Here is a 24,028-nt window from a genome sequence, read left to right as displayed (position 1 = left end):
CTCTCTCTGTCTGTCTGTCTGTCTGTCTGTCTGTCTGTCTGTCTGTCTGTCTGTCTGTCTGTCTCTGATTGTAATTGCTTTACTATCCTTAGTCAGGTATCAAAATGGGAGATTGTGTGCATATACATTTATAGACTTTACATGGTTAGTAAACGTATAGTACCGATATCTTAAACCCTAATAGTACTTATTTGACTGGGGTCCTCCTGGGGTCTGTACTTGGCCCCCTCCTTTTTTCTCCCTCTCCACCACATGTCTTTGCAAAATGTTCTCCTATTGACATGCCCAGAATAAGGACGATAGTGTTCATCATAGTTAACACAAAACTGTAACAGAATATAGAGCTGGTGCATCAGCAAACTTATATATCATTCTAATCCTATTGTCCACATAGCCTGTGTTCATGCATACAGTATATACATATATTATATATATATATATATATAACCTATAACATTTAGGGACAAGGACTGACAGATACATTATAATTTAAAAACATGTTAAAGTACATAATAGCTGGTCTACAATGTGTCGCATTGCAAGATTTGCGACATGTAGAATAGATCAGCTATTTTCACTACTTTTGTGTGATGAACTAGGGCATTGATTCACGAAAAAACATGTTTCCGCCTGGCGACAACGATATGTACAGTTGTATAGGCCCAACGGGGCTTGTCATTGTAACCTACATAGTGTATATATGTTTAAGGTTGTTATTTGGCCACAAGAGGTTTGCATAATGCTAAACTGGGCCATTCTGAGGAGCCTTTATGGTTGAAATGTTGATAAACCTGACCTATTGTTGGCTTCAGAACGTTATACTTCTTTTATAAGCAGTGGACACATTTTTCTTTTGTGAGTTAGAGAGATGATGATGATGATGATGGTGACGATGATGGCACAGGCAGGTCGACACACAACAGCTGGGACTGACAGAGAGAGAGAGAGAGAGAGAGAGAGAGAGAGAGAGAGAGAGAGAGAGAGAGAGAGAGAGAGAGAGAGAGAGAGAGAGAGAGAGAGAGAGAGAGAGAGAGAGAGAGAGAGAGAGAGAGAGAGAGAGAGAGAGAGAGAGAGAGAGACAGATTCTCTTTTCTTTTCAGTTAATCTTGTCAGATGAGTGACAACTGCTAGGCAATGCCTCCCAAATCCTCCAGGTCCTAATTAAAATACTTTTTTTTTACTGGTAGCATTTCCACAATGTAGAAATACTGTTACAATAATGGCACTGTCCTGTATTCAGAATTTTACTCAAGTAAAAGTACGAAAGTATAATAATAATACTTTTGAGTTTTCAAACATTTTCAAAATCGTACGAAAATACCACAACAGAACTCTTGACATAAGAGTGCTCATAACGCAGATGACATGGCGTTCAAGCACAGCAATGGTTTGATCGGTGTGGACGTGGCGGGTGTCAATAAACGGTCTGTACGAGAATAGTGATCCTACATAAAACACTTTTTGTGGACACTAAATCAAAGTCCTTTCTGACGTTGTAGCGTTGAGACAGCTGTCTGTGTGTATACTGCAGTGGTGGAAAGTAACTCATTTTATACTTTACTTGTGTATTTCCAGTTTGCAGTACTTTTGATAGTAATAGTACAGTTTACTTGTATAGCACCGTTCCTGATATGAAATGCAGCTCAAAGTGTTTTTACTTCTACTCCACTACATCTCAGAGGCTAATATTGTAGTTGTTTTGTAGTGTTACTAGTTTCTATACATATACATTATTTTAAAACTTTTGTTACTAGTTACTTTGCAGATATAAATGATTACAATGATTAAATGATTATAAAACATACTGTACATTAAGCACTTTAGCCCTATTTTATACATGGGCTATTTTCAAACATTAGTACTTTTACTTTTTAGTATATTTTGATGCCAATATTTTTATACTTTTACTCAAGTAAATTTTGAATTCCAGACTTGTACTTACTACTTAAGTATTTCTACATTGCAGTATTGATACTTTCACTTAAGTAAAAAAATTGAGTACTTTTTCCACCACTGGTATACTGTAGCCCTGAAGCTATAGGTCCCATAACGCTATAATGGGACCACGACCGCAGCCACAGATCCTATAGCCTGAGAACAAACATGGACGAGATAGACGAGACAGATAGAGGTATTTGAGTAAATGCACTTAGTTACTTACTTTCCACCAATGGTAACTGAAGCGATGGAGTGAGAGAAAGCAGAGAGAGAGGACTGTTAAGTTAATGTTGTCAGACGAGTGTAGAGGCGCTGCTGTACCTGTCTCCCAAAGGTTCTAATTCAAATCCATCATGGCTTCTTGGTTTGGCCGGTTGGTTCCAATACAACCTTGTATCTCCATATTTGGACTTTTTATACATTTTGTCCCATAAATTAATGACCTATTTTATACTTTGTCGCACGACAGCATAGCACAAAAGTAGCGGAAATAGCCGTTCGTCGCGTTGTGAGCTCATAGATAGGTTTTGCTATCTTTGAAAAGTTGGGAAAGAAAAGTTCATGTTTTTTTTAGACATTTTTGCTTATAATGAGGAGCCCAAAATAGGGACACCAGGTTAAAAGTGCTTAATTATTGAATTTACCTTCTTTATTGTTCATTAACCCTTTAAGACCGAGAAAGCATCTGTCATTTTAGATTTTAACCCCTTTAACCATTATATTATGCTTTGGCTATTAAAAAATAGCAGATCTACCAGCTCAGCATAGAGTGCCGTGCTATGAGCTTGTAGATCTGCATTTTTTTTTTATTGTGAAAATGGGTGCAAATCTTTGAATATATATATTTTTGAAAGCGAACATTTGTAACTCAAATCTTTGCTTTTGGGGATTCTACAAATGTCTTCTAAATCCTAACAGTTTTTTTAATAAAACGTATGTATGTTGCTATAATCAGTGGTTCTCAAACTTTTTCATGTCAAGGACCCCCAAAATGATATGTATTTGGCCATGGACCCTCAAAATATGTTGTTCCAGGAACCCCCAGAAGCAAAGATTTGAGTTAAAGATGTTCGCTTTAAAAAATGTTCAAAGATTTGCACAAATGTTCACGAATTTTCAAAAAATAGCAGATCTACAAGCTCATAGTGCCACTCGGTGCCGCACTATGAGCTTGTAGATCTGCTATTTTTGAATTGTAAAAGTATAAGATGAGGGTTAAAGTGGTTACACAGATGCGTTCCCGGTCTTACAGGGTTAAATGCAGTGCCTGACAGTAAAAGAAAGCACATTTTCTTTCAGTTTGACACATAGACTTGCTTCCAGTTGATGCAAGAAGTTTCCTCTGCTGTGACAGTTAGCTGTCAGTGCTCCGTACAGTTACATAACCACTTATTAAATACTTCACAGATGGATCATAAATATTAGTGTTGATATTCTAGTGGCTTTTGCTCATATCCCACCGCAAAACGTGCGCTCACAGTCCACAACACATCAGCGTCATGACTTCAAATCAGCATCACGATTATTGTGTGTGTGTGTGTGTGTGTGTGTGTGTGTGTGTGTGTGTGTGTGTGTGTGTGTGTGTGTGTGTGTGTGTGTGTGTGTGTGTGTGTGTGTGTGTGTGTGTGTGTGTGTGTGTGTGTGTGTGTGTGTGTGTGTGTGTGTGCGTGCGTGCGTGCGTGCGTGCGTGCGTGCGTGCGTGCGTGCGTGCGTGCGTGCGTGCGTGCGTGCGTGCGTGTGCCTGCGTGTGTGAGGACACTCAGATGAAAGTGAGAGTGTGAGGCAGTCTGTGTCTTTGTACACAGCATGTAAATAAAGCGACAGATCAAAGCATCAGGCCTGCTTTCAGTCTCTGGGATGACAGCAACACTTTCTGTCAAAGTGGTGTGAAAAACAATTAAAACAATTACAAACATGACAAAAATACTTAAAACAAATTACATAAATTACACAAATTACAAAAACAAATTAAAAAAGCCTGCGTCATGGCTTGTTTCCGCTTGTTTCACGGATGGTCCGCTTGTTTCACGGATGTGGCAACACCGGCACTTGTTTCACGCACATGATCTGGCAACCCGGGGTCCAGCGAACTCAAAAACGCTAATAAACAGCTAACATTTGGGGAAAGCGAAAAACTGGGCTTCGGTGTTCCGTGCACATGGTAATGTTCAATGGCTGTGTCCAAATGCAGATCAATTGCTCCAGCCACTGAGGAGAACCTGGCAGAAGAGTTTTGGGGGCACAGACAGACAGACGCACACACAGAGCCACAAATAAGAATACAAAATACAACATATATTCTGCTTATCCGGATTCGGGTCGTGGGGGCAGCGGTTCCAGCAGAGAGCTCCAGACGTCCCTTTCCCCGGGCAACATTAGCCGCTCCTGAGGTGGAGATATAATCCCCCCTATCTGGTCCTTGATCTGTCAGGGGGTCTCCTCCCAGTGGGACGTGCACCGAGGACCTCCCGAGGGAGACCCTCAGGAGGCATCCGTATTGGTATTTGATGCCCCAAACCACCTTAGCTAGCTCCTTTCCAAGTGAAGGAGCAACGGCTCTACTCTGAGACTCTCGCGGATTACTGAACTTCTCACCCTATCTCTAAAGGAGAGGCCAGACACCCGTCTGAGAAAACTAATTTTGGCCGCTTGTATCTGTAATCCTATTCTTTCGGTCATGACCCCACACTTCATGACCATAGGTGATAATATGTGGGTCATGACCCTCTCTCTCTCGTCCATCAGTGTGTGACATTCCTCATGCTAGCTATGAGTACTGGGTCTGTCATTTGGGAGTGTTTACACAGCATAGCTCTGTCCCTCGCATGGCCTAGAGGAAACTGCATCACAATTATCCACGTTAACCTCAGTGGCCCTATTCCGGACATGTCATAATAGGCAAGCAATCTCAAACGATACAGTGTATGTGTATTCGTTGCTGTCCGGCAGAAACCAGCTAACTCCATTTTTCCGCGTTTGCATTTTTCCCCCCATAAATCACTTAGTTTCTAGTCTGTGTGTGTGTGTGTGTGTGTGTGTGTGTGTGTGTGTGTGTGTGTGTGTGTGTGTGTGTGTGTGTGTGTGTGTGTGTGTGTGTGTGTGTGTGTGTGTGTGTGTGTGTGTGTGTGTGTGTGTGTGTGTGTGTGTGTTTATTTAGGTATTTTCTATTTTTCTTCATTAGATGTTTCCCTCCTTTCTAATTGGCCCCCACTTTGAAAGGCATTGCATTAGTCCTGCAATGTGACCGCTGTGCGTTTATTGTGTCCTGACAGATGACAGAGTTTGACAAGCTGGAGGACCGAGGAGGCAAGACTGATGTCTCCAAAAGCTGCTGCCGCTCCCCATGTACCCCTATGAAGCACCGCTCCCGCTCACAAGGTACGTATGTACCCCCATGCACTTACCCCCACACCCAAATAATCATATTTGAACTGGGGGACACCCCAAAATAATCATATTTGAACTGGGCCCCCCACCCCAAAAATAATCATATTTGAACTGGACTGGCCCCCCCCCACCCTGGCATTACATTTAGTTTGACTCGGTTCCACAGATAAATATTGTGAAAATAGCCTCGCTAAGCTTGTAGATCTGCTATTTTCAAAATGTTTGCCTCTTTCTTATATTTTTGGACAATTTCTTTCTATAACAATTTGACAGTTGTTATAGTATAGTTTGTTTATTACTTTTGATGCGGTAACGGTCCCCCCCCAAACCAAAAAAAAACATGTGGGGACCCCCCTCGGGGTCCTCCTGACCCACAGTTTGGGGACCACTGGACTAGCAGACTGTGTCACAGCAGATAAAGGTCAGCTACTGTGTGTCTTCCAGGTGGAGGCAGTCGGTTGGAGTCGGTGGGGGAGGATGACGAGCTGATGGTGGAGAACGGAGACGCGGGCGCCGACATGGCGGACAAGCCCCCACACGGCCGACGCAAACACTCCCTGCCCCAACAGCTGGACACATCTGGAGCACGACAGGTCAGCCATCAACTCTGACTGTTTATTCCAAAGAGACACTGAACCCATTAAGACCGGGAACGCATCTGTGTGTCATTTTCAGATTTCTTTGGCTATTCAAAAATAGCAGATATACAAATCTCTTCTAAATCCTCCTAACAGTTTTTAGAAAAAACGTATATTGCTATAATCAGTGGTCACCCGAACTTTCATGTCAAGGACCCCCACAATTATATGTATTTGGCCACGGAGCTCCATCACAAAAATATGTTGTTCCAGGGACCCCCCCCCCATAAGCAAAGATTTGAGTTAAAAATGTTCGCTTTAAAAATATGTATATTCAAAGATTTGCACGAACTTTCACGATTAAAAAAAATATATAGCAGATATACAAGCTCATAAAGTGCCGCGCTATGAGCTTGTAGATTTGCTATTTTTGAATAGCCAAAGTATAAGATAATGGTGAAAGTGGTTAAAATCTGAAATGACAGATGCTTTCCCGGTCTTAAAGGGTTAATGACAAACAGCATTTGACAAGAATGTTCCGGGCCGACATTGAGTGGAAAACAAAGCAGGAGCTCCCTTGGCTCATGTTCAGTGCTGTTATTAGTCCATAAATATTTGTTGGTACTTTCTTTCAGAATTTCATTTAGCTTGTATTACTTTATTATTTTATGTTACAGTTTATTTTCACTTCAAGTCATATCCTGCAACTTTTTCAATTAACTCATTCACTGCCAGGAATGTATTAATTCCTTCATCCTTCTACCGCTCCCTTGCCAGCGAAAACGGCGATTTTACTGTAGCTTTGAAAAATCATGGAATATTCTCGTTACACGCACGGGGGTCCGGCCGCGATCCTCCATTCCAGAGCTATGGCTGTTTGAATGTGGCTTGTTTTTTTTTAAAACCCTTAGAAAACAACAGAAATCAGAGAAAAAAATACTTTTTGTGAATTCTTTAACATGGAAGCAGACGATCGTTTTTTTGTTTGTTGTGATCACGTGATTTCTGGGTGTACTCTTCTTCGGTGGTGCTTGGATCATTCACAGGCTGCGGATGTATACAAATCTTTTGAAAATAGCCGATCTACAAGCTCACAATGCGTCGCATCCGAAATGTATGTAGGGCTGAAGTGTTTAATGTATGTTTTGTTATAATAATCAAAATCTACAAAGTAACTAGTAACTAAAGTTTTCAAATAATTGTAGTGGAGTAAAAGTACAATAGTTGCCTCTGAGATGGATTGGAGTAAAAGTAAAAGTATTGGAAATTGGAAATACTCGAGTAAAATACAAATACCTCAAAATTGAACTTAAGTACAGTACTTGAGTACATGTACTTAGTTACTTTCCACCACTGATCCTAATAATAAATGTGACAGTGCCTAATAATCCTTCCTCCTCTCTGGCCGTTAGGAATATCAGATCGTTAAGAAGTCGGCCCGCTCCCTGAGCACGGTTCAAGTGGAATCTCCATGGAGACTGGCCCAGCCGTCCATTATCTCCAACATCGTGCTGATGAAAGGCCAGGGCAAGGTGAGCCACGCTTTGATCTGCAAGGGATACCCAGTACTTTTACCAAGGGGTCATCCATGTGTCCGTTCACCAGTGGTGGGACAAGTATTCACATGTTTTACCTAAGTAAAAGTATCAATACTGCAATGTAGAAATACTCCATTACAAGTAAAAGTCCGGAATTAAAAATGTACTTGAGTAAAAGTACAAAAGTATTGGTATCAAAATGTACTTCAAGTACCAAAAGTAGAAAGTGCTCATTATGCAGAATGTCCCCATTTCACAAGTTTTCGAATGAATTGTATACATTCTAATTCTATACAAATCTTTTGAAAATAGCAGAAAATAAATTCTTTGGCTTTGGCTGCTATTCAAAAATAGCAGATATACAAGCTTGTAGATCTGCTATTTTTGAAAAATCGTGAATATTTGTGCAAATCTTTGAATATATATACTGTATATATATATATATATATATATATATTATTATTTTATTTTTTTAAGCAAATATGTTTAACTAAAATCTTTGCTTCTGGGGAGTCCCTGGAACACCATATTTAGAATTGGGGGTCCGTGGCCAAATACATATAATTTTGGGGGGTCCTTGACATGAAAAGGTTTTGTTCTAGGGACCCCCAGAAGCAACGATTTGAAAAATACAGTTTCAAAAACTATATAAATTCAAAGATTTGCACACATTTTCACGATAAAAAAAAATTAGCAGATCTACAAGCTCATAGCGCGGCACTCGTGCCGCGCTATGAGCTTGTAGATCTGCTATTTTTTGAATAGCCAAAGTATAAAATAATGGTTAAAGTGGTTCAAATGTAAAATGACACAGATGCCTTCCTGGTCTTAATGGGTTAAATGTGATCTAACATACATTATCCTCAGGGCCTGGGCTTCAGTATTGTTGGAGGACAGGACTCAGCGCGCGGACGGATGGGAATCTTTGTCAAAACGATCTTCCCTAACGGAGCGGCTGCAGCCGACGGAAGACTGAAGGAGGGTAAGGACTAGTTCATGTTAACGTTAAACGAGTAGTTCACCCAAACAATGGCTTTTTTTCCTTTCAATTACTCACTCCATGGAGCCTTGAATTCATGGTGAGTTTATAATCCAATATTTGACTAGTTGAAGTTATCAGGAGACCAATCTTAACATCATCAGTTGGCCACTCAGTGATTACACTGTGAGAGTTGTTTTAGAGTTAATATTATTATTTTGTATACCGTAGTCCCAGCACAAATATTGAATTATTGGCTCAGTAAGAAAACTTAAACACCTACATGATTTTTTTTGGGTGATGTATTCCTTTACTCATTCAGTGCCAAGTAAATAAAAAAAGAATTGCCCATAGTGCCAGCGATTTTTTTTATTTTCTTACCTTTTCAAGTAGTCACAGAATATTTATATCCACTGTGATCGATCCCCTGATGGCTGTTATTCACGGGGGGTTTCACTTTGCTTCCGTGAAGAAAAAAAAAAATCATTGCGACCTCCCGTTTGCTTGTTATTCGCTGTTGAAAATAGCATGTTTCGCCAAAAATAACACAGGAGCCGAGATACAGGCAATTTCCCAAATACTTTAACCAGGAAGTGAATGGAGCAGTACATCTTGGGATCACGTTATCTCCTGGTTCTGTGTGAAAAAAACAAAACACGTCAAACACGTCATTAGCACCGAGTTCACTATTCTTTCTGTCTATTTCTCTCCTTGTAGGAGATGAAATTCTGGAAGTAAACGGCGAGTCCCTCCAAGGCCTCACACACCAGCAGGCCATACACACCTTCAAGGTAACACACACACACACACACACACACACACACAGCTGGCGAGGCCAAACAAAGCCATGAGCCAGCAGACACGCTGTGACCCTGTATCAGCATCAGCCAGGAACGTAGCTCACTATATTTCTCAACTACGTGTCAGGAGGCTTTTGGCCAAGAGAAACATCTCAGTGATATCACACACACGCACACGCACACACACGCACACGCACACGCACACGCACACGCACACACACACACACTGTTTAGGAAGATGACAAAACAGTTTAGGAAGAAGAAGAAAAACACTGTTGAAAGAAGAAAAAAAATCAGCTAGAAGATAAACCATTTAGAAGGTATAGAAACAGTTTAGGAAGAAGATAAATAGTTTAGGAAGTAGAGAAATAGATTAGGAAGTAGAGAAATAGATTAGGAAGTAGACAAACCGTTTAGGAAGTAGACAAAACGTTTAGGTAGTAGAGAAATAGATTAGGAAGTAGACAAATAGATTAGGAAGTAGACAAACCGTTTAGGTAGTAGAGAAATAGATTAGGAAGTAGAGAAATAGATTAGGAAGTAGACAAATAGTTAAGGAAGTAGAAACATAGTTTCGGAAGAAGAGAAACAGTTTAGGTAGTAGAGAAACAGTTTAGGAAGTAGATAAATAGTTTAGGAAGTAGAGAAATAGTTTAGGTAGTAGAGAAACAGTTTAGGAAGTAGAGAAACCAAACCAAACAACGGTATGTATGCGTTGCCTCTCAGACGTGGGATAAAAGCGTCTCTCTGCTCTGTCCCCCCACAGCAACTGAAGAAGGGCGTGGTCACGCTGACCGTCCGCACGCGCCTGCGCAGCCCTAGCCTCACGCCCTGCCCCACCCCCACCCTGCTGAGCCGCTCCAGCTCGCCCAACTCCAACGCTAGCGGGGGGGCCACGCCCGTCCCCCCCTCCTCCTCGGGAGGAGCGGACGAGGCCGACGGGGTCCGTAAGGCCCCCCCCACCGGCCCCCCGGGGCCCGGACCCAAGGACCGCATCATCATGGAGGTCACCCTTAACAAAGGTCTGTTCCAGCATATACGGCTGGTTTACAGTATATACTCTGTCGCGTCACCAGTGTCACATACTGGAAAATAGCAGGTCTGGCAACTTACTTTGCAGAGCAGAAACAAGTGCTTAATGCACACATTATGAAAAAAAGAGAGAGAGAAAAAGAAATGTGTTTAACACATTAAAACCGGGGAAGCATCTTTATCATTTTAGATTTTAGCTTTATTATTTATATAGCAACATATGTTTTTCAGAAAACTCAGTGGTTCTCAAAAATAGCAGATCTTCAAGTTTGCAGTGCGGCATCGAGTGCCACGCTGTGAGCTTGTAGATCTGCTATTTTAGAATTTTTTTGAAACTTGTTGAAAGTTTTCGATTTTCTTTCAAAAATAGAAGATCTACAAGCTCATAGCCGCGCTGCGAGTTTGTAGATCTGCTATTTTTGAAAATAAATCGTGAAAATGTGTTATTTTAGGTGGTCCTTGACTTGAAAACCACTGATATTACAGCAACATATGTTTAAAAAAAAAAAAAAAAAGGATTTAGAAGACATTTGTACACCCCCCAGAAGCAAAGATTTGAGTTAAAAAAATTTACGCTTTAAAAAATGTATTCAAAGATTTGCAGACATTTTCCCGATTTCTTAAAAAAACAATTGCAGATCTGCTATTTTTTTGAATAGCCAAAGAAATCTTAGTATCATAATTATGCATCGTGTTGTCGTTGTTGCTTCTAGAGCCTGGTGTAGGCCTAGGCATCGGAGCATGCTGTCTGACCTTGGAGAACTCGTCCCCTGGCATCTACATCCACAGCCTGGCCCCGGGCTCAGTGGCCAAGATGGACAGCAGACTCAGGTATAGGATGGCGGGGGGAAAATCTCATTCCTCACTGTCGGGATGGAAACCTTGTACGTCCAAAACCGTTACTTTTCAGGAAATGGAGAAAAAAAGAACCATGTGTTCCAATCAGGGATGCACCATTAACATTAACGAGTGTCAACGAGTGTCAGCTGGACAGTGACACACACCTCAGCTGTGCTGAACTGAAAGTGACTGGAGTTAGTTAAAAAAAAAGCCCTTGAATATGACATGATAATGTTTACTGTGATTATGGTAAGCTTACATTTCATATCACAAACACCAAACTCCTGTAACTTTAACAACATACATGTAGTGAGATGAAGGTGATATATATTTGTAAAGTGCTCGAGGTTGGCCCTACCTTTGTGCACGCTGAATTGTAGAAAACATATACACCAAAAAAGTCTTGAACACACACACACACACACACACACACACACACACACACACACACACACACACACACACACCCCGCGCACACACTGTGTGTGTGTGTGTGTGTGTGGTACGTTACGTAGCTCATCAGATGTCAATTGAGGAAGGGTGAGGCAGGAAGCAGAGACCCTAGGGGACAGAGCCTGGTGCCAGCGGCGAAGATATTTAATGTAGAGCAAAAACAAAAATGTGCGGAGAGGGTAGATATCAAAAGCTCTGCTTTTGATATCTCTGGTCATTCAGTCTGGTGGGGATATGTTTCTGGTCAGACTGAATTAAATACAGACTGTCTGATATGTCATTGTCATGATATTAACTCTCTCTCTCTCTCTCTCTCTCTCTCTCTCTCTCTCTCTAGTCGGGGGGATCAGGTATTGGAGGTGGACTCGGTCAGTCTCCGCCACGCGGCGCTGAGCGAGGCCTACGCCATCCTCAGTGAGTGTGGACCCGGGCCGGTCAGCCTCATCATAGGCAGACACCCCAACCCCAAGGTACACACACACACACACACGCATACGCACATACGCACACACACACACACACACACACACACACGCACACGCACACGCACACGCACACAAACACACACGCCCAGTGGTGGAAAAAGCTACTCAATTTGTTTACTTAAGTAAAAGTATTAATACTGCAATGTAGAAATACTCTGTTACAAGTAAAGGTCCGGAATTCAAATTGTACTTGAGTAAAAGTACAAAAGTATTGAAAAATGTACTTAAAGTATCAAAAGTGAAAGTACTCATTATGCAGAATGTTCCATTTCAAGTTTTCACACGTATAAAAATGTTTTGAAAATAGCAGATCTACAAGCTCACAATGCGTCACATCGCGACGCATTGTGAGCTTGTAGATCTGCTATTTTCAAATGGCCGAAATGTATATAGAGCAGAAGGGGTTAATGTATGTTTCGTAATAATAATCAAAACCTACGAAGTAACTAGTAACTAAAGTTTTCAAATAATTGTAGTGGAGTAAAAGTACCATATGTGCTTCTGAGATGTAGTTGAGTAGAAGTAGAAGTACTGAGAATTGGAAATACTTGTGTAAAGTAAAAGTACCTCAAAATTGTAATTAAGTACAGTACTTGAGTAAATGTACTTAGTTACTTTACACCACTGCACACACCCACCCGGGCGAAACATCTGCGAAAGAGGGAGTCCCGTAGCATGAGGGGGCAGAACAACGCACCGTGTTGTGTTGGCAAGTTGACAAAGAGCTTGTTTACCAGAGAGTCAGCTTGTTTGTGGAACACCTCTCCTCAACACATGGCAGCACTGCCATCTGGCTCACCTTTTCATCTTCTTTCTTTTGTTAGTTTGTATCAGACTCTTGCCATATGGAAGGTAGTCCCCAACCCTCCACCTGTGCCTAATATGCTAATGACCCCACCGCATCAATCATTCACGCTCACACCAATGGTAGTGGAAGAAGGAACTCCATTTTTGAACTCCAGTACAGTGGTTCTCAAACTTTTTCATGTCAAGCACCCGCAAAATGATATGTATTTGGCCGCGGACCCCCATATCAAAATATGTTGTTCCAGGGACCCCCCCAGAAGCAAAGATTTGAGTTACAAATGTTCCCTTTAAAAAATAGATATTCAAAGGCTTGCACAAATGTTCACGATTTTTCAAAAATAGCCAAAGTATAAAAGGATAAAGTGGTTAAAATGATAGTGATGCTATATTAACACATTTGGTGGGGACCCCCTGGAACCCCCCCAAGAACCCCTGAGGGTCCCCGGACCCCACTTTGAGAACCACTGCTTTAGTGTAACGTTGCTGTCGGGCAGAAACCTCTTATCTCCATATTTTAACTTTTGGGGTTTTCGCGTAAAGAGATGATATTCGTATTCTAATCTTTTTAACCACTTAAACTCCAACATCCGTATTCTGGGGAAAACTATACCTTTCGCAGGAAATAGCCGATCTACAAGCTCACAACGGTACCTTTAAAGATATTTAAAGGAGTAGTGTAAGGTAGAGTTCTGGTTTAAAGGTTATGTAACATCGCCACGGCACATCGGCAAGAATGTTGGACAAGTGATTTCCGTTTAAGCCATTTATTTCCGTTGCACACACATGATTGATTGAGCAAGGAGGTGATGCGGCTTCACGGTTATGGTTTTTACTATAATGAAAGAAAGAAAGACATAATTATTATACAACTCCACACAAACAATAAACAACAATTAGGACAATGATAGCACTCTAACTGAGGAGTGGGTAGGCCTACCACTAATAAACCAGAGCACTAAACACCAAACACATTGCACAATATTCTCTAGTTAATTTACTGCATTTCCTTGATTACTGCAAGGTACATTATGTGCACTGCATATTACACACAATCCCCTCTTAAGGTTTCAAGGCAGGCAGGTGAACTAACATTAATTGCATTTATCGCAAAGTAATATAATGCAGCATAAGATTCAAAGGTTGTCTACAGAACTCACTTCATTGACGCATAACCAAGGCCTGCTGGCCCCACGACAGAGGGGTTGTTGCTGCGACAAACAATGAAGGAGGGACAGGCACTCAAGCAGTATTTATAGCAGGCCTCTAATGAGTTGGAAGTGAAGACAGGTGAGGTGACAGGTGAGGTGGGTGGAGCCAATCAATGGGAATAGGCCAGGGGGAGGGTTGCTGTTTCTGACTAGGTTGACTCTTTTCTACAGCCGCCCCCAAATACTGTAAGGATTTGAAACTTCCAAGAGTCATACTAGGAAGAGTGAGTTGGGGGTCGTTAGGGATTTCAGGCAGGGAAACTGGGTGCACATGGAAGTAGTGCCAGCGGCTGAGGAGTTCAGAGCACAGATGACACCAAAGCAGAGAGGGGTCCCGCCGCCCCATGAAGAACAAATTTTGTCTCACAGGGTCAGGGTCTGTGATGCTGGGGACAACTACTTGGTTAGGGTTGAGTGAGTGACTGGTCGATGGTAGGGGTCTCTGAGCCTTGAGATGTATGAGGTCTTCTCCTATGCCATCCCTCCGTGCCCGTCTCAGGATTCCCATATCGGCCGGAAGATGATCAGCTGCAGTGGGGGTTATGTCAGCATCAGGAGAATGTTTCAGCTGGACTGAATCATCACGGAGGGCCAGGTTAGGTCGGCAATGGCTGGAATATGGAACAGACCTGATGGTCGCAACTTCTTCACAGAAGGGCTTGATCTCGAACTGATGGCCACTCACGTCTGGGTTAGGGCCATCCAGGGCTTGGGGCCAGGTGTCAGCATGGTAAAGGGATTGAGGGTCTTTGCTTGGCTGCTGGGTCTCCATTTGATGTGGAACCGCCTGGATTGATGGAGGGGCATTGCTGATATGAAAGCACTTGGCAGCAGAGGGGTGAGGTTCAGTGTACCTGGTTGGACCTTGCAGTGTCCAGCCAAGACGAGTCTTAACTGCTGCTGGTGCTCCTGATGGGCCAAAACGCACTGGGGCAATAGGTGAGATCAGGTTGATATTATCTGAACCAATCAGAAGTAGTGGGGTGACCTTGTGCATTGGTGACAGTGGCAGTCTACGTAGGTATTTATGTTTCCTTTGGAGGGAACTGACAGGGTGCGTGTGCTCAGACAGAGCAAGTCGATCGGCAGTGAAGGCATGATTGATTTGAAACTCCCTGGAACTGCAGGTCGAGCTCACCTTAAAGGAGACACAAGCACCCTTCAGCCTCTCCACTCCTTGCCTTACTGTTTGGAGGGCCAAGTCCTCTGGTTCTCCATGAAGCTGAAGTCTCTGGGCTGCGGACGGCAGAAGGATTGTTCGCTCTGACCCGTCGTCCAGCAGTGCAAAGGTCTCCAGGGTGTGGCTGCCATTTCGTAAGAGGACTTTGACTAATTTCAAGAGGACATGACCTGTGCGAGTTGGGCGATCAAGGTATAGGGTCTGGGCAGTGGAATTTACATGATAAGAACTTACATCAGAGGTATTGTTGATCTCACAAAGGACCTGTAGGTGTCTCCTCTGGCAGGTATTACAGTCTCTCTTGAGTGTGCACATAGCTGCCAGATGTGGTCGGGCACAGCGCCAACACCTCCTGTTTTTCTTGATCCATTCTATGATTTGCTCTTTGTTCAGGACTTGGAAATCAGCACACTGGCTTATGTGATGATTTGTTGAGCCACAGTAAGCACAGGGGGACACAGGGGAGTGTTGAGGTTCGAAATGCTCACCAATGCCGTCAGCTCCATGGAATATGGTCGTGGAATGGGTAGTTGCTTGTGGTCTGTGGGATCGAGGGGGGTTTGGGCCTGGGCAGTCACTTCTCGGTTGGCAACGGGACTCCATCTGCAGCCACTCAGAAAGGTGGGTAAGGTTGTATGAGGCATCTACCTTGAGTCTGTGCATGTTACGCTTGAAGCGGCTAATCTGTTCGTTGGGGAGTTTCTCCAGTAGCCGATCCACATGGGAGCCACAGAGGAGTTCGGCATCGCCTTCGTCATCCATAGTTTTCAACAGCCCAACCAGAGCTTGGACGCGTAGGGCAAAGTCATCAAGGGCATGACCATCTCCAGAACGTACAGGGGGGAGAGCCATTATGGTTTTTAGCTCTTTGAGTGCCAACTGACGGGGCCGGCCATAACGATCATCGAGGGCTCTCAAGGCTTCAGTGAATGGCTGGCGGGCATAAGAGTGTGCCAAAGCCAGGCGTCTGGCCTGGTCCACCTTAAGGTGGTCAAGAAGGACATGAAACTTGAATTCCTCTGTTTCTTCCGGGTCAAGCAAGTTGTTCAGTGCCATTCGCAACATCCGGTATTGCACCTCATCCTCTTTAGTCAAGTCGGGGAATTTGGGTGCCTCAACTGACCTGAAGTGCCTGGATCGACCAGTGGGGGGTGCTGTAGACGCAGGCTGATGGACTGGAGAATGGGATTGCGTTAGAGGATGGTAAGACGAAGGATTGGGCGACACTGACTGACGGTGAAGAACTGGACGATGTGGAGGCATGGCGGAAGGAAGGGCTGAAGGATGAGGGGACACAGGCTGGTAAGGCGCTGGATCGTGTGAGGGGACTAGTTGGTTATGGGCTGAAGGAAGAAGGGGGGGAGGGGGTGGAGGTAACCTGGTTAAACGGCGGGAGCTGCCCTCTGGTCTGGAGCCTTCCTGTTGCTCCATGAGGCGCTGCAGGATTATTCCTTGCTGCTTCACTGTCTCGAGGAGATGTTTGATGATGTCCGCTTGACTTGGCTCTGGATTGCCTTCTGATGGTACTTTGACATCAGCTGCGGGGGGTGACTGGGCTCTGCTTTGACTTGTGAGGGCGCGGCCATCGTCATGGTGTTCACCATCTTCCTCTTCACAGTCCTCAGGAATCTCTTCCTCCTCCTCCTCCTCATCATCTCCTTCATGCTCTTCCTCATGTGTGCGTGATGTATTTGTAGCTCGGTTCTCATAACCAACTTCGAAGCCCTCCAGGTGCTGAGGTAGGCGGACCGGGCGACGAGAGGGTAGAACTCCTTCGGTTGGCTCGTCTTCAGCCATGGCAATGTTCAAATCCGGTTCTCGAAGGACCACTTGTAAGGTAGAGTTCTGGTTTAAAGGTTATGTAACATCGCCACGGCACATCGGCAAGAATGTTGGACAAGTGATTTCCGTTTAAGCCATTTATTTCCGTTGCACACACATGATTGATTGAGCAAGGAGGTGATGCGGCTTCACGGTTATGGTTTTTACTATAATGAAAGAAAGAAAGACATAATTATTATACAACTCCACACAAACAATAAACAACAATTAGGACAATGATAGCACTCTAACTGAGGAGTGGGTAGGCCTACCACTAATAAACCAGAGCACTAAACACCAAACACATTGCACAATATTCTCTAGTTAATTTACTGCATTTCCTTGATTACTGCAAGGTACATTATGTGCACTGCATATTACACACAATCCCCTCTTAAGGTTTCAAGGCAGGCAGGTGAACTAACATTAATTGCATTTATCGCAAAGTAATATAATGCAGCATAAGATTCAAAGGTTGTCTACAGAACTCACTTCATTGACGCATAACCAAGGCCTGCTGGCCCCACGACAGAGGGGTTGTTGCTGCGACAAACAATGAAGGAGGGACAGGCACTCAAGCAGTATTTATAGCAGGCCTCTAATGAGTTGGAAGTGAAGACAGGTGAGGTGACAGGTGAGGTGGGTGGAGCCAATCAATGGGAATAGGCCAGGGGGAGGGTTGCTGTTTCTGACTAGGTTGACTCCTTTCTACAAGTAGTTCACCCAAAAAAAATCTTATTTTCTATCAATTACTCACCCCATGAAGCATTGAATACATGATGTTTTTGTCGCATTCCTGAGCCAATAATCCAATATTTGAACTAGAAAAAGTGCTCCTCGGAGCACAGGTCTCCGCCAGGTCAGGTACGTTATTGTGGCCTCCTCGTGGCGCTATTATAGGCCGATGTGAAAAGGGTGTCATGTCTTCTTAGGCCTTTCACGGCAATCGGACACTGCATTCATGATTCGAGGCATTTTGTTCCAAGTTGTTGGCGCCATAACAGGCCAATGTGAAAAGGGTGCCATTTCTTCCTCGGCCTAGTGGGAATGTGCGTGTGAAATTTCACAGAAATCGCACGCTGCGTTCATGATTTGAGGCATTTTGTTCAAAACGGACCTATCCTGCACTTTGGAAGCCAACCTTAGCCAATGAGGATGGAATATGGGAAATCTCCTACAAAATTTGTAGGAGTAAATGGGTTTTGCACAAATCGGCCTCCTGGTGGCGCTATAACAGGCCCATGTGAAAAATTTGGGGCAGAGGTTCTGAATTGGCATCCAGGGAGTGTGTGTGCACAGTTTCGCAGCGACCGGGCCAACGGTGCCGGAGATTAGCTGTCCACAGACGGACACACACACGGACTGATGGGGTAAAACATACTCTCGCCAGGCCGAAACAATAATTGAAGTTAGCAATACATTATAATTGCCCTCTATAATTAAAATTGATTAATGTATGAATTGTATGTGCAGATAAAACATATTTAAAATATTGTTTTGATGCTCATATTAATCGTAGGAAGTATTACGTTTTATTTGCACATGCATTTCATACATTCCCTAGGGCTGGACCACATGTGGACAAATGACATCATCAATTTGCGTCGGCCGTTGTCCATATTGAGTGAAAGATGAACTGTTTTTAAAAGAAATACAATATTTAAGGTGTTTTTAATTTTCAATTTTAGTTATAGAGGGCAATTATAATGTATTAAAGCATATAAGGCTTATTAGCCAGAGATCCTTTTAGCAAGAGCAAAACCATATTTAAAACATTCTCTTTGAACTTGGATCATCAGTAGGCCTCTCAGTGATTACACTGGGAGAGTTGTTTTAAAGTTGATATCATTATTTTATATAATTTTGCAACATCTCCTATAGTGACTTAGTCGCCTATATTGGATTATTGGCTCAGGAATTCAACAAAAACAAACACATGTCGAGTGAAAACTGAAAAGACACTAGCATAGAACCCATGCACACCAAAGACCCCAAAAAGGCTCCACACACAGGAACAGCTGGAATGTGCTGACTTAACATAGCAGCCTTTATTATTGTCATAAATGCTGTGGGGTGTTAATGTACCATATGTAGGACTGCTGGGAGTGTGTGTGTGTGTGTGTGTGTGTGTGTGTGTGTGTGTGTGTGTGTGTGTGTGTGTGTGTGTGTGTGTGTGTGTGTGTGTGTGTGTGTGTGTGTGTGTGTGTGTGTGTGTGTGTGGTTCATAAGGAATGCACCATTTAATGGATGGGAGGGGGGTTTGAAAGGTCAAGGGCCCCTTTTTTGGGCTTCACAGATTCTTAAGTGCAGTGGTTCCCAAGCAGTGGATTCGGGACCCATTTTTGGGGTTTAAAAACTATTTTTTTAAGACGTACTGAGAATAGCAGATCTTTAAGCTCACAACGTGTTGCATGTCGACGTGTTGTGAGCTTGTAGATCTGAGCTTGTATAGATGGGCTATTTTCACGGGGTCTCGAGGTAAAAGGTTTGGGAACTGCTGCTGTAGAGTGAGATGGAGTGATAGAGAGAAGGAAAGCTAAATAAACACCAATTATTGGTATCAAAAGTAGGCTAACTAATGACTACAGTTTTTCAAATAACTGTAGTTGAGTAATATGTGCCTCTGAGATGTAGTGGAGTAGAAGTGTTAAGTATTGAAAATAGTGAAACACACTCAAAGTAAAAGCACCTCAAAATTTAACTAAGTACAGTACTTGAGTAAAAGTACTTAGTTACTTTCTGCCGCTGGTTTCCACTTTCAGCCAGCGTCTGTGGGAGTTTTCTATCTTTTTCTTCAGTTGCATTCCACATTCCTTCACAGTGCAGGTCGCAGCCAGCAGACACACTGTCGGTTCAATCCCCACCCACCTTTTGAAACCCAACACCTTGAGCAAGGCGCCCAGACAGGAAATGTAATATTAGCTTTACTCCGAGCTGCAGAAATATGAATCTCCCTCCAGGCACACAAAAAGTCGCTCTACTCTCTCTCTCTCTCTCTCTCTCTCTCTGTACACTCCGTTTAAAATGAGCCCCGGGGCCAAGACGATACCCCTGTGAATTCACACCTATCCCACCGACATGTCAAACATGTCCCGGAGGTAGAAGAAATATGGTTCGATTTCAGACTGATGGCTTTTCTTTCCCAGTTATTAGAGTTAACTACAACTAAAGAAACGGAAAACTAGAATTGTAACGGCATTTTAGTTAAAGTTGTAACTTTCCTCTTCTACCCCGGATTTGAACCTGGTTTCCTGCGCAAGTGCTGAAATGTTTCACCATTGAGCTAATAGAGCCTGCCTGCTTGCTCTGAATCTTGACCATCAGGTCAGAATTCGTGTCAGATCCTGTATCAAGGTGAGACATGACCTTTGACACGATGTAAATGTCTCAATAGAAGAGCAGGGAGACCAAATACAACCACCCCAATTGTATGTTATATTTTATTAACATACTCTACCATACAGATTGGACAAAATGACATTGTATTCACAAAAAACAAGTTACATAGTGCCGCTATAACTGAAATAAAAAGATTAAACAAGGCTTAAAAAAAAAAAAAAAAACTAACTGAAACTGAAACTGTGACCCCCTTTTCTCTCCAATGTAGTCGCTATGCCAATTCATTCCAACCCACACACATTGCTGTGTGTGGTATCCTACTGGCTCACCTGTCCGTGAGGAGCCCCCACTGGGAGGACCTAGAGCCTCCATCCTACCCCTCCCGCCCAACATTCCTCCGCTCCCAGCCCGTAGGAGTAGCGCGTGTAGCGACAAATATCACCCTCCTCCCGCCGCCTTCCCTCCCCCGAACACGGGCCATCTGCGTTCGACAAAGCCGGATTCGAACCCCCAACCTTCGCGGTGGTGGGCGGGCACCTTACCACTGCGCCACCCGGGCGCCTACTGTTACTGAGACTGTTTTGTGTGTTTACAAAACTAACTGAAATCCAGTGGTGGAAATAAGTACTCAAATGTTTTACTTAAAGGTAGGGTAAGTGATTTTCTTTGGTTACAATAAGTGTTAAATAGCTCTATATTCTGATAGTACTCATTGCTATAGAGTGTTGGTTCAGTAAAAGTCTCCTTGTCTCTCCAGCTCTTTATAAAACAGAAAATGCATTTTCGTTTCAGTTTCAGTTTCATTTCCAATTTTATCCAATCAGGATAGAGAACTCAATCAGGATACAGATTAAACAAGTGAAATTGGAAGTGATGACACTAAGAAATGAGCAGGCAAAATTGGAACACTATAAAAAATGAAGCTTAAAAATGGGTACTTTCTCCTGATTGGCTGAGATTTTGACACCTACCGGAAAATGTATTTTCTGTTTATTAAAGAGCTGGAGAGACGGGGAGACTCCTGTTACTGAATAAACACTCTATAGCAATGATTACTATCAGAATATAGTGCTTTAACCTTTTAACAAAATACTTTTTGTTTTAACCAAAGAATATCACTTACCCTACCTTTTAAGTAAAAGTATCAATACTGCACTATAGAAATACTCTGTTACATAGTGCGGCACTTTGTGCCGCACTATGAGCATGCATGTCTGCTATAAAACCAAATTAAAACTAACTGAAATTGAAAACATGAAGTCAAAGCGAAATAGAAATTAAAAAAACAATTAAAAATGTAAAACTATTATGACCTTGAGCTGCACTCGGTTCAAAATGAGCCCAGGGCCAAAAAGCTCATACTCCTGTGAATTCACCCCTATCCCACCCAGGTGTCAAACATGTCCCGGAGCTTAAAAAAGAAACATAAGCTACCATTTCAGGACGCTGCTATTTCTCTCGTCTTCAGTGGAGTGACAGTTTTTCATTAGGAGAAGATTATCAACCACTTTAACCCATTAAGACCGGGAAAGCGTCTGTGTAATTTTTAGATTTCTTTGGCTATTCAAAAATAGCAGATATACAAGCTCGTAGCGCGGCACTGAGTGCCGCGCTACGAGCTTGTAGATTGGCTTTTTTTTTTTTTTTTTTTTTAAATGTGTGCAAATCTTTGAATTTATATTTTTTAAAGCGAACATTTGTAACTCAAATCTTTGCTTCTGGGGATTCTACAAATGTCTTCTAAATCCTAACAGTTTTTTGATAAAAAATGTGCTGCTATATTGTGGTTCTCAAACCTTTTCATGTCAAGGACCCCCCAAAATGATATTTATTTGGCCGCGGACCCCCCTCTCAAAATATGTTGTTCCAGGGACCCCCATGAAGCAAAGATTTGAGTAAAAAGTATATTCAAACATTTTCAAACATTTTCATGATTTTTCTAAAATATCTACAAGCTCATAGCGCAGCACTCGGTGCCGCGCTATGAGCTTGTATATCTGCTATTTTTCAATAGCCATGAAATCTAAAAATACACAGATGCGTTCCAGGTCTTAATGGGTTAAAGCCCATACATTGTCCCTCAGGGCTCTATACTAGGGTATTTTCTGTTTCCGGCTGTACATTAAATACATTCGCAGAAAACAGCAGATCTACAAGCTTGTAGCATTTTACTTTATTTGTTTATTTAGACAGGACAGAGCATATTAATGAACGTCACATGAACGTAAATACACCGGATTTAGCAAAGATGCTAATTTTCATCCGCAGTCCTCACACAAAACATAAAATCAGAAAAACATAACATCAGAAAACAGACAAACGGTGAAATACATTTAAATAACATTACATAGCCTAAAAATAAACCTAAAATATGATCACAAATGGTTGCAGCTTTGGTTTTCAAGCAACCATCTTTTCACATTGAATTTAAAAGATGGAAATGTAGCACAATCCCTTATATGCAGAGGAAGGCCATTCCATGCTACACAACCCTGTACTGAGAGGACATTTTGACCGAAGGTTGTTTGCCGGTGCGGCACTTCACAATCTCCTCGAGTGGTTGCTCTGGTACTGATTCCTCTTTCAGGCTTCCTTTTAATGAATTCCCTTAGGGGGGGCGGGCACAGACCATGTAAGGTCTTGTATATGACCCCAACCTGTTTGAACTTTTTGAAATTGTCGAAGCAAAAATGTTTTAGCCTCCTGAGTATGTTACAATGATGATAAGAGTGAGGCTTCCTGTCAAACACCTTGAGCACACTTTTGTAGAGCTGTTCAATGGGTTTTAGAATCGTCACGCCTGTGCAAGACCAGTTTGTAAAACAGTATTCAATGTGTGATAGGATCATACAGTGAAGATACGATCTGGCAGCTCCAACTGTCAGGAAGGGTCTAATTTGTTTAAAATTTTGAAGGTTGAATTTAATCGTATTTGTGACTTTCTTCACATGTTTTTTTAAAGTTAGGGTTGAGTCTAGTATGACTCCGAGGTACTTGAACTCTGGGACAAGTTCAAGTTCCTCCCCACCCAGAAACACATTTGAGGACTCCAACACAACTGGTCTTTTGGAGAAGGCCATGCAGACTGTCTTTTTGGCATTCAAGAGCAGACATGAATCTATAAGCCAGTCTTGAATGCTTGTCAGAGCTGAGGTTAAGATTATTGACACCTCTGCATAGCTTTTACCATGGGCAAGTACAACGGCATCATCTGCACACATCTGGACATGTAGATTATTACATACTTCAGGTAAGTCATTTATGTACAGTGAGAACAGAATTGGACCTAGTATTGAGCCCTGGGGGACACCGACCGAACAGGTGTGGTAGGGGGATTTAACACTGTTTACACTTACACACTGTTTTCTGGTGGATAGATAGGAACTAAACCATTGTATAGCTTCTGGGGAATAATTTAAATGTGTTAATTTGGACAGCATTGTAGGTTTTCCACTCAATACGGATGCTGGTTAACTTGTCCGACATTAAGGACTCACGTTTTTTTCCTCGTCAGCCATTATAAGCAGTGGTGGAAAGTAACTACCGTAAATACATTTACTCAAGTACTGTAGGTACTTTACTTAAGTATGTTAATTTTTCCATATTTTCCAAATATTGCCAAGGGAGATGTTGTGCTTGGAGG

General features: G+C 42.6%; 1 protein-coding gene across 4 annotated transcripts in view; it reads left to right on the top strand.

The window, feature by feature from the left end:
* Positions 1–24,028, top strand: part of pdzd2 (PDZ domain containing 2) — a gene marked incomplete at its 5' end in the record, with an annotated part of 124,021 nt that overhangs the window by 67,646 nt on the left and 32,347 nt on the right. For all 4 annotated transcript variants that reach the window (XM_080434370.1, XM_080434369.1, XM_080434368.1 and 1 more), the window contains 8 exons: positions 5,211–5,316; positions 5,770–5,918; positions 7,316–7,435; positions 8,309–8,423; positions 9,138–9,211; positions 9,987–10,242; positions 10,966–11,083; positions 11,883–12,015. In XM_080434370.1, coding sequence (XP_080290496.1) covers positions 5,211–5,316; positions 5,770–5,918; positions 7,316–7,435; positions 8,309–8,423; positions 9,138–9,211; positions 9,987–10,242; positions 10,966–11,083; positions 11,883–12,015 — 1,071 coding nt within the window. The remainder of the gene's footprint in view (positions 1–5,210; positions 5,317–5,769; positions 5,919–7,315; positions 7,436–8,308; positions 8,424–9,137; positions 9,212–9,986; positions 10,243–10,965; positions 11,084–11,882; positions 12,016–24,028) is intronic.

This window comes from Gymnoscopelus braueri (genome assembly GCF_963280865.1).
Source record: "Gymnoscopelus braueri genome assembly, chromosome: 7".
Lineage (NCBI taxonomy): Eukaryota > Metazoa > Chordata > Actinopteri > Myctophiformes > Myctophidae > Gymnoscopelus > Gymnoscopelus braueri.
The sequence above is the reverse complement of the archived record's forward strand: the minus strand, read 5'-3'. Positions and strand labels throughout refer to the sequence as shown.